Source organism: Myodes glareolus, chromosome 10 (assembly GCF_982192425.1).
Source record: "Myodes glareolus chromosome 10, mMyoGla1.1, whole genome shotgun sequence".
Taxonomy (NCBI): Eukaryota; Metazoa; Chordata; class Mammalia; order Rodentia; family Cricetidae; genus Myodes; species Myodes glareolus.
In genome coordinates, this window is record NC_142035.1 from 31,707,502 (window position 1) to 31,719,535 (window position 12,034).

The window sequence follows — 12,034 nt, forward strand, 5'->3', positions numbered from 1 at the left end:
CTTATTGGTTCATGAAACTGGACGTGGATGAAATAATTTCTTTGGTCTATGTTGGTGCCTTATCTGGGGTTCACAACTCCTCAGGAAGTCATGCCAAGAACTACCAACCAATGATTCCACTTAAGGTGATTTTGGCAAAAGCACCCAAATTACAAAGATTCATTTCCCTTAAAATTTAAGACTTTATTTAAGATTCACCACAAAGAAGGAACCAAGTTCAAATCTAGCATTGTTCTTACCATATTCAATCATTCAGACTATGACAGCCAGGCTGACTGATTTACCTCTGCAGAAGGGAAAGAAAAATCTAGACAGCCTATGAAAGCCAAGGACAGGACTTCTGAACTGTTCGTCATATTTCCCCGCAGATCAGGGCAATGCTCGGTCCCTACCAGGGATAGTACGATTCAGTATAAAAGAGAGAAAACACAATAGGACCCACTCTTCGCTCTATTTTCTCCATCCACTTGGCCTGTCTTCAAACTCTGGCCTCTAACTCAAGAGGAGCTCCCATTCCAGTCATCAAATTTGAATATTCTTTTTCAAATACCTTTTTAAAACTTTAATATTTTCCATGCTCATGATTCTTCTTTTTAAAAACAGATTGGATATTATAATCAAAACATTTCTTCCTTCCTTTTTTTCCCTCTAAAGACTTCTATATACGCTTCCCTGCACTCTTTCAAATTTATGGTCTCTTTTTATTGTTATCACCTGCATGCGTGTGTGTGCACGAGTGTGCGTGCACATATACATAAATATTCCTAAAAGCACATTGTTTAATTGGTATATTACTTTAAAAGGAGTCTCCCATCAATAGCTTCAAAGACTTTTCTTCAAAGGTGATAAATTAGAAAGAGAATAAAAGGGAAGATGGACCGTGGGGAACTGAAGAAGAATGACAATGAAAAGGAGAAGTGAAGTCAGGAATGAAGAGGACAAAACGCTACAACTTGCCATTCAGCCACTAGGAACAGAACTCAGGTTCTAATAAGCGACTACTGCCCCTCCAAACTCTCAATCTTCCTCTTCTCCTCACCACTCTCTTCTTTTTGTTATTGTTGTTATTTATTGAGACATGATTGCACTTAGTAGCCTAGGCAGCCCTCGACCTCCTTTTTACCCTAGGCTGGCTCAGTCTTCCTGCTTCAGCCTCCCAAGTGCTGACAAGGTAGGATTACTATATCCATCTCATCAATATAATTTCAAAAGAAAAAAAGGTAAGGGTTAAACTCAATATAGAAGGTCTGTGGGCTGAGTGTACCTTATCCTATTCCTGAGCTTCTTTCTATACATTTCCATGCTTAAATCTATGTTAAAATCTTTGTGATAAACTCCAACTCAGCTTTAAAAAATGTCTGTGGTGAGCTTACTAATAGAAAGGAGAAAATTTTAAAAAGAATTGGAAGAGAGGGGCAATGAGATGGCCTGAGCGCAATCCTTGGATTCCATGATCGAAGAGAGAACTGATGCCTGAAAGTTGTCCTCTGACCTCCACAGGTGTGAAGTGGCACTGGTACACACACATGGTACGCATGCGCACACACACACACACACACACACACACACACACACACACACACAGAGAGAGAGAGAGAGAGAGAGAGAGAGAGAGAGAGAGAGAGAGAGAGAAATATCACATATTTTAAAAAGAAAATAACTAAAGGGGCTGAGGATGTAGCTCAGTGACAGTTTGCCTAAAATGCAAAATGTCCAGGTTTGATTCCTAGCATTATAGAAATAAGTAAAAGAAAGAAAACAATCACTGACCAGATGAGATGTCAAGACGAAGGTCTTTTTTTTCTTTCTTCCTCAAGCATAGGAGTTTGGAATCAACATGGGCAAAATAGAGAAGATAGGGAGGAAAAGCATGAGAACTTGAAGATTATGTCAAAAGAAACCCAAAATTGGCATGTAAAGAGAAAGAAGAAAAAAAAGAACTGGCTATCCAAGTACTGTGAAAATACCACCAAGGATACAACATTATCTGTTGTAGATAGGAGGAGATAGGAGGAGAATAAACGAGTAAAGGAATAGAGAAAATATTTAAAGCAACAACAATGGCTTTGCCTTCCAAAATAACAAGTATATCCCAACCCAAAATCTGGAAGTCAGAGAATACCAAGATAAATACCCCAAATTTCTGCACCTAGGAATGTGTACATTCTTAATGAAAGTAGAATGCAGTTTTAACTGATAGAATCTTAGAGATAAATCCACTATGACAGCTTGAGACCTAAACCTACCTCTATCAGTAGCTGACTGACTCAGTGAGCAGTCAAGAAGTGTGCAAAGCAGACAGCAGCAGCAGTTAGACGTAACTGAACCCCGAAGACCACTATACCCACTACCACCACAATCCAGTCATCTCAAACTCACACAGAGCACACTCTAACAATATCACAGACCTTACCAAATTTAATATAATAAACTAATTATTATGATTAAGAAGTAAGATTTTTAGAAAAAGTATGAAATACCATAGACTTGGTAGGTAAAATAATTCAATTGTATTTTTCATGGTTTTGGGGGATGAAGTCCAAGATCAGGATGACCAATTCAGTTCCAGAGAAGGCCTGCAGGTGGCCACCTTCCATCTGTGTCTTCAAGTGTAGAGGAAAGCTCTGGTATTCTTTATAAAAGGTGACTCATTTATGACCTCAGGTAACTTTTGGTACCTTCCTTCTCACAGGCCTTATTCCATAAACAGTCACACTGGTAGTTAGAGTTTTGACACAGGAATTGGTGTGGGCAGATGGGTAGACAAGTACTTATTTAGTCCACTATACTAGACTAGTCCACTATACTAGACTAGAATGGGGAACAAATATCAGGACACAAAATTCAGCAATGACAGTTCTTCATTACCAATATTACAAATATCAAATGGCAATTAAAAGAACAATACGAACAAGCATATGTCTACCCATATGATAATTAGATAAAACTGACAGATTACTTGAAGGAAAGGATCTATCACATACAAGAAGAAATAGATCATTTACAGAGGCCTACAGCTATTGCATAAGCTGAATCAGTGTTTAACCTTCATTGGTGAATTCTAGTGACAGTCAGATAATGAGCGCTATACCAAGTCTCTGCAATCTCTTCTCTGCAAAACAAAACATAACAAACAAACAAAAATAAGCCATAGGCCAAGAGAAGACACAGTAACCCTTTTCATAAAGAACTGGTTATCAACACCAAATGGTCATCCCGGAAAATACACATACAAGTAACATTATATAGACTAAGCAAGGTATATTTAGGAGTGTGTGTGTGTGTGTGTGCGCGTGCACGCATAACAAAAAAAAGAGGTTATGAATTTGAAAGAGAGCAAGGGGAGAGGCACATGGGAGATTCAGGAAAGGAAGAAGGGAATAATGTGATTACAGTCTCAAAAAGTAAAATAAATAAATAAATATTTAAGAATGGATAGTGCTTGCCAATGATTCAGGTTTCAGGAGGAGAAAATGGAGCATAGGAGATTCTAGACAGTGAAACTATTCTATCCTATTCTGCATATTACTGTGATGTGGATATAGGCATTTTTAAGTAGAACAAAAGACAAAGAACCCCAATACATGCCACATCACCTAGAGAACCAGAGAAACACAACATGAGGAAAAATTGCTTGTTGACGTAGATGTGCACAACTACTTTTCTGGTTTCTATCCATCTACCATGTTCTACTCACTTAGATCAGATGAGGAGGAAAGGTGAGGGAAAGTAAAGGTTACCTTCGCTACTGGACTCCCCTTGTCTGTGTACACTGTTATTATGGGTTCTTATACTGAACCCTAAACATATGGACTCAACCTTCTCACTGTCAGTATGGACAGATGCTTCTACTCACATAATCCTTGCAGAGATGCAAACTCACTTTCAATTCTTGTATCCACCTTCCACTGCTGCATAGTAAATCACAACTCTGGCACCTAACACAAATTTATTATCTCAGTTTCTATGGATCAGGATCTTGATACAGGTGAATGGGGCCCTTTGTTCCAGTCTCATCAGCCTGGAATTAAGGCATCTGCCGGGGTCACAATCTCACCTAAGGTCCAATTCTACGAATTCCTTTTCTTGTCTCTGAAGAACTGAAATCTTCAGTCCCTGAAGGGTATAAAAACTATTCCTTGCCCCAAGATGGCATTTTGCTTCTTGTAGTCTATCTTATCTGCTCAGAATCCCTCTGACCTCAGTAAGGTCCCAATCTTTTTTAAAGCCTCATCTGATTAGGTTAGGTCCACCTGGATAATCTTGATTAGCCCAAAGTCAATTAACTCAGGGCCTTCATGATATCTGCTGAATCCTTTATCTTCCATATAATATAGAATAGTCAGGAAAATGAAATTGGATGTTCAGTAGGGGGCAGGAATCTTGGATCCAACTTAGAATTCTTCCTACCATATGGAAAATTAATCCTGAAGAGGTCAATGCTGTTACATTAATCCTTGTAAAGTAGGCCACTCCTCACACTGCCCATCTCTTAAAACTATGTTCAATACTTCCACATGACACAAAAAAATGAACTCCAAATGCATTATTCAAGGTCCTTCTCCACTGGAACCTTTAACTCCCAGAACCCCTCCTCAGTGAGTAAGGGCTGGGACCCATCCACACCTCAGTGTCCTTTGGATCAGTGTGCCTGCTTCCTTCAGACCCACTTTGCTCTTTCCCTCCTAACTTAAAGGCTATCAAGAAGCTGCACTGAGCCTCCAACAAAACCTTTCCTGACTCTTTGAACCCACGTTGAATTTTTCTTCATCTGAATTTCTCCTGAAATACTGGAGTAGACTGCAAAAATGACCATATGCTTCCCATCCTATGTGTGCATCCTTTTGCAATACAACTTTGAGAGCCCTGTGACTCTCTTTATTCAATGGAAAGTCATCAAACATGATGCAACGAGATACCTGCACAGCACGCCTACAGGGCTGAGGGCAACTCTATGGCAGAGTATTTGTCTAGCATGAGGAGGCCAGGATTCTAGCCCAAAATCACAGAACAAAGACAAAGCAAGCACTAGGGAAATAGAACTTGCCTTCATGCTGTCTTGAGGCCCTGTCACCACTAGTGCTAGGTCATACTGACTTTTCAAATGATGAGAAACATGAGGCCAAGTCACTCCTGTGGCCCCCAAGTGACAATGGACTACCACCTGTCACATGGAAAATAACAAAGGTCGTGCTTCAAACCATGAGGCTGGATATCAACTTGTATTTCAATTTATTTATTCTTTAAAACAAGGAGATTCAAAAATCACTCTTTTTAGTAACGTTTTATGGCTTCATTATAGTATACAGTTTGTTTTTTTAAAAAATGTATTTACTCTGTGTGCAAGTGTGTGTTTATACTCATAAGCATACAGAGTGGATGTAGCGGTAAGAGGATAACTTTGTGGACTTGATTCTCTCCTTCCCCCTTTGTGTGGATTTCAAGGATTGAACTTTGATTGTCAGACTTGTGCAGCAAGCACCTTTAGATGCTGAGCTATCTGTCCAGTCCTTGGCATGTTTTCTTATAAGAACAGTTTATTATACTTTTGATAGAGAAATTATATAAACTGGCTTTCAATATCTGAAAGCATTTATGGGAGTGGGTCTGGAAATTGACCCAAGCATTTAGCTGAGAGAGAGAGAATTTTATTTGTTTGCTTGTTTATTAATTATTTGTGAGACAAGGCTTCACTATGCAGTTCCTAGTGGCCTGCAACTCACTATGTAGAACAGGACGGTCTCTAACTTAGAGATACACCTGCTTCAATCTCCAGAACGCTGGATTTACAGGTGTACACCACCATACCCAGCAAGATTTTAATTTTTTACTCATGCATATGTGTGTGTGTGGGGGGGGGGGGTGTTGTACTTTCGGAGACCAGAAGAGGGTATTGGATGCTCTGGAGCTGGAGTTATGGGTGGTTGAGAGCTGCCCAAACGGGGGCTAGAGACTGAACTCAGGTCCTCCACAAGAGCAGTATGTGCTCTTAATTACTGAGCCATCTCTCCAGACTCTGGATTACCAAGTCAACTATCATTAACAGGTAACTATACAAATGATTTGTGGTATATCCATATACAGAAATATTATTCAACCATAAAAAGAAATGAATTTTGATAGATGATAGAATATGTATGAACCTCAAAGCCATATGCTTAAACTGAAATTAGCTAGACATAAAAGGGGTATGTGTTACTCCACTTTCAAGAATTATTTAGAGTATGAATTTGAAAGAATTATTTAGAGTATGAATTTGAACTATACATTAAATATAATTAGTGTCAATGAATTGTATATTTTACAATGGCAAATTTCATGCTATGTTTTTATTATACGATTTAAAATTAATGGCGTAATATACTCAAATCCTAAACTGCATACTCTAAATAGGAGACTTGAATAGCATGTGAAGTGTATCTTATTAAAGTTGTACATATATCAGCACACCAAGCTCAGTGGGAAAAAGTGTTTGCTTGCAGCCAAATCTGATGACCTGAGTTCATCCCCAGGACCTACACGACAGAAGGAAAGAACTGACTCTGAGTTGTCCTGTGGCCACCACATTTGCACCATGCACATATGCAAACCCTCGCCAGGGGCACACTAAATAAACAAATAATTGTAATAAAAACAAACCCTCCTTAAACCTCATTGCTAGAGAGTGCTTTCATCACAGAAAATCAATAAGTTCAAATTTAACAGCACAGACAGCAAATAACCATTGCTGACTAACCTCTTCATTTTGAGGAAGAGAAGTTATTAGCGTGAATATTGAAAAATTACTAAATGCCCATATTTTCCAATGAATAGCTGAAAATTCAAAAGTATTTAGATTTAGGGTTATAGGAAAAAGTCATTCATGCAGGAGATTTTACCTCAGAAAACCATCAAGTCTTAGGTAAATACACTGGTCCTTAGCCTACAGAGGTACCATCTTGTTCAGCATATTGTTATAAAAATAAGCATACTATCTTAATTAGGGTGTCTATTGCTGAGACCAAACACCATGACCAAAGAGCAAGTTGGGAAGGAAAGGTCTTATTTGTCTTATATTTCTGCATTGCTATTCATCACTGAAGGAAGTCAGGACAAGAACACAAACAGGACAGGATCCCAGAGGCAGGAGCTGATGCAGAGGCCATGGAGGGGAGCTGTTTACTGCCTTGCTCAACCTACCTTCTTATAGAACCCAGAACCATTATCCCAGGGATTGCACCACCCACCAGGGGCTGGACCCTCCCCCATGGATCACTAAATGAAAAAATGCCTTCCAGCTGGGTCTCACTGAAGCATTTCCTCAGCTGAGAACCCTTCCTCTGATGACTCTAGCTTGTGTCAAATTGATAAAACTATCCAGCACATCTATAAGCACAAAATAGACACATTCCATCTCTAGTCATAGAGTTTCTGATGTACTTCTGTGTGATGGGACACCTGCAGCTCTTGAATGAGTGAAGCATGATAACAGACACCCCTGGGCTTCCTCAGAGGCATCCACTTTCTGCGACAGTCATCAGCCACTCTTGTGCACAGGCAAGCACTCTGCACCTGTGTGCATGTGCAGACCACCCACTTCCACAGTCACTGCCCCTCACTGCTGGAATGAAAAGCTGTCAGCATTTTGGTGCAATTGAAGGGTTTGGAGGGGTGGGTCAGGAGTTAGGTGTGCAAGTTGTATGTACGTGCGTGTGTGTGTGTCACACACACGCGCGCGCACACACTGCCCAAAAGGTTTATGTGACACTACTGTGCTCCTGGTCTTAGTTTAATTATTTATAAAAGATAAGGCCTACCTTAAACTATTTACTTAGGCTTCTCCTAAAAGGATCTAGCATGATTTAATTGGTTGGTTTGTTTAATCAAAGGATTTGTTTTCAAGACCTAGTAAGTTTTCTTTCTCTCTTTCTTTCTTTTTTAATGGTTTTTCAAGATAGGGTTTCTCTGTGTAGCTTTGGGGCCTGTCCTGGAACTCTCTTTGTAGATCACGCTGGACTCAAACTCACAGAGATCTGTTTGCTTCTGCTACCCGAGTGCTGGGATTAAAAGCATGAGCCACCACCACCTGGCTCCCTAGTAAGTTGTCTATTCAGGGGGCATAGAAAAACTATTTGGCCCAAAATTTCCAATCAATTGTAAAAACATCAACCTTAACTTTTACGAGGTGGACAGCAGTAAGTGCTCAAAACGTACCACGCTAATGCGCTACTGAACACCAGGGGCTCCAATGTTCTCAAATTTACCCCAGAAAAGGAAGCCTGGATTAGCAGTGCAAGAAGTATTAGCTCATTTCATGGCATGAGGGAAAAAGTGACACCCTGGAAAGCAACACAAGGATTAAATGTGTACTTATTAGATACAAAGTTCTGAGTTCCCGAAGTTGAACTCCTTATAAGTTCAGCTTTTTCTCTCTTCCGTGGGAGAAAAATATTAAAACCATTTTTTTTAAAAAAAGAATAATGGTAGGGGACTGAAAAAATAAGGGTAGGGGTTGCATAAAATTACCAGGGATTGCCTGGGAAAATTATAAACTGCCAATTACCACAGTTCAATGACACTCAGACTTTCAAAAACTACCTTAAAATTTATAAAAAGGAAAGGAAGAAAGAAAGTAAAGAAAGCAAGTGAGAGTTTACTAAAAGCCTACTTACAAGACAAGGCAGCTCACACAATCATTGCTGGGTGCTCAATAACATTTTCCAAGTGGAATAGACTCTAAAAACCATGAACTGAAAACAGAATGTGAAAAAGAATGGCTTACTGTCTTGGTGAGTCTGGGGAGGACTCCCTTTTTGAATCAGGAGGGCTTTCAGTCTGCAAAGTGTAACCAGTGAAGGGTGGATCTCTTTGCTGCTCGGTGTAGACTGATTGTGAGGCCTGCCTTCTATCTTCACTCTCCAGCTTGGCTCCTGGATTTGGCAGTGACTCCAGAATGCACATATCTTCACTTATAGAAACTGTGAGATCACTGCTGCTGCATGAACTTCCATCCTCCTGCTCTTCCTGCAATTTTAGAAAGGCCTTTTGTGACTTTGGGTCCCCATGAGCAAGATCATCTGCAAGAGGGGAAACAAATGCATTACTGGTTGCAAAGTTCTGAGAATGCAAATAACACAGAACAGAATTTCATCCTTAAAAAAATGTACAGAAGCCTCCTGGTGTGGTGATACATGTCTGTAATCTCGGCAGAGGCAAGAGGATCTCTATGAGTTCAGGGTCCACTTGGTCTAGACAGAGAATTCCAGGTCTACCAGGGCTACACAGTGAGATTGTTTCAAAAAATAAAACAGAGACAAAAACAAAAGCAACAAACATGCACAGGTCTGGGAGACAGCTCAATGAAGTGCTTGCCTCAGAGGCATGAAGCCATGAGTTCACCCCGGATGCATACACAGATGCAGGCTGGAGCGGAGTGCTTATAATCCCAATACTGGGCAGGCAGAGAGAGAGCATTCTTGTGGTTCACTGGCTGGTCAGTCTAGACAAATTGGCGAAATCTAGGCCAATGAGAAGCCTCAACTCAAAGGAAGTAGGTAGCCTTTCTAAAGTTGACAGCCAGGCTTGTCCTTTGGCCTCCCTCCATATGCACACACATGTGTATCCTCCACAAGATAAATATGCTCATATGCACACATACAAATGCATTAAAATATAGCAGCAATTCACAATTATAGTATTGAAATCTTTCGAAAATGTGTTCTTTTTTTTAAAAAATGTATAAACTTAGTGGTGATAAGGCTCAACAAACTCATTGCAAGTACATATCTACCATTGAGCTGAACATCCTCAATCCTCAAAAATATTTTAGCATATGACTTTAAAAATTCGTATTTTGAACCATTTCCTTGAACATATTTAAGAAATCATTAGAATGGAACTCATTGACAAAGTTATTTCTTTGTTTTTAGACAGAGATAAAATTATAGATCATAACCAGAAAAGGTAGGTACTAAGAAAACTCAGCAAACAAACTCAGTCTCTCATCTCACCTGAGAAATCATCCCAAGCAGAATGCTTCTCTCCAGCCCACTTATTTGCAGATGCACGGTGTTCTGAAACTGATAGCGTGGGGCCCAGCGGGCTAGCTCTTTCTTCCCCGACTTCAATATGTTCTTGTGTCAGTATTTCTCCATTTGATCCCTCTGATCTGCTGGAACTGTCACACTTTAAATCAGTGGTTCTGTTCTCTGGACTTAATCTTTCCTGTAACGAGGCATGGAGCTCAGCAGACTTCCTGCCTTCAGAAAGATTACCCTGGCTGTGACGTGTGCTGCTCCCTATCTCCAAGCAATGAGTTTGTTCTTCCTCAGACAATACACAGCTTGTGACTGGCGTTTTCTCAACCATCTGAAGAGATGTCTTTCCATCTATTTTGTCAGACTGATTTAAGCGCTGTGTGTCACTATTAGTTTGTACTACACAGCTGTCTGTCACACAGCTGCTCCGGGCTGTCTGTTGGTGTGAATGTGGGTCAGGAATTGAAAAGTTCTTTGTGGGTTGCTTAGATTTCTGCTCTGTACTGAAATTGTCCATGCTTGAGATGGCTGACATCTGGTGGCCCATAAAGATTGTTGCTGGTTGATACAATCCTCTTGACATGGCTGTCCCTGAGTTAATTCCTGCCTGCACTGCACACTGCAAAAAGAGGTGTGAGTTAAACACATTGCATATGAACAATTAAGCAGAAAGAAAAGGAGGTAAAGGAAGCATAACTATGGAATTCAACACCTACCACCACTAAAACATGTCTTCCCACTTAATGAGTTGGCAAACTCTACTACAGTTCAGATAATTATTGTAATAACAATGTCACTGTACAAAGTAACTATTGCCAAAAAAACTACGGAACTCACTTCTGAAAAATGAAATGCATGCATTTAATCCAGGTGAAGTACATGGCTCAAATAAAATGAAATTAGTTATATTTTAGGTTATGTGTCTTTTACCCCAGCGACATTCCCTGGAAAGTGCTGAGTTATAAAAGCCCTCTACACAGAGCTCATTTAGCACTGCTATAAAGGAACCTGACCAAAGACCAAGGGAAAACAAACAAACAAACAAACAAGGGAATACATACGGCAGACAACGAAAAATGAACAGATTCAACTCTATTTCTAGTGCTTTATATAAAATAAAAACTTCCAGTGGTGACCTTCATAATGGCATTAAAACACAGGATAGTCATAATCTGTAATCAAATTAACATCAAAACTTCCTGAACATCTTTAAGGAACTTTTAAGCAATTTAAATTTACTAGCATGTTTATAGGAAATCTGAGCCTGTCCTTTGAAGGGTAGAGAAAAGGAGACAAGACAGAAGCAAAGCTGAGCAGAGAACCAGCTTGCACAGGGGTGCCCGGTGCCAAGCACGGAGCCTTCTAGAAGCTAAGTGCTTTTCTTCCCAAAGGACCAGAGCACGGTCACAGTCAAGAGTGCTCACTTCCCAGAGCCTTACACTGTGGACAGGGAAATGCAAAATGTATCTACACCCTTCCTCTGCAGAAGGAAATACCAACATCCAAATTGCAGGACAAGAAATGTCAGAGACAACAGAATCCAGTCATATTTCTCTTCAAACATTGTCTCTTCTAATCCTGGAATAACAAAACAAAAAACACAACCCACCCCCAACTCTGAAGTCAACAAATCAAGGACACCAGAGAAAGGCAATGGGATAGAGTACTAAGCAGTCTCTGCCCTGTAACAGATCTGACAACCCAGCAAAGCTCTTCAGCTCTCTGGGAGTTAATCAGCCTTCTAGGAAATCTGGGAAGCATTTACTTAAGAGAACCAGTTAAATTATGGAAAGAACAGTAAGCTTCTAAGCTGCCAGATGCTGGCCAAGTTGACAACCTATAGTCACAGGGAAACTCAGACACTAGAAGAAGAATGGGGGGAGGCAGAATTCTTTCACGGGCCCCATTTTCAGACAACAGTGATGATTTCTAGACAATGGTGATTGGACTATCTATCGGGTATCTCCTCGGGGGACTCCACACAAAAGACTATTTTGACTTGAACTAGCTTTGAGCTG

The 12,034-nt window shown here is 40.1% G+C and overlaps 1 protein-coding gene across 2 annotated transcripts in view; it reads right to left on the bottom strand.

Annotated features, from left to right (window-relative positions):
• Nucleotides 1-12,034, bottom strand: part of Kiz (kizuna centrosomal protein) — a 105,288-nt gene that overhangs the window by 64,347 nt on the left and 28,907 nt on the right. For both annotated transcript variants that reach the window (XM_048455531.3, XM_048455528.3), the window contains 2 exons: nucleotides 9,990-10,635; nucleotides 8,762-9,056 (listed from right to left, as the gene is read on the bottom strand). In XM_048455531.3, coding sequence (XP_048311488.3) covers nucleotides 8,762-9,056; nucleotides 9,990-10,635 — 941 coding nt within the window. The remainder of the gene's footprint in view (nucleotides 1-8,761; nucleotides 9,057-9,989; nucleotides 10,636-12,034) is intronic.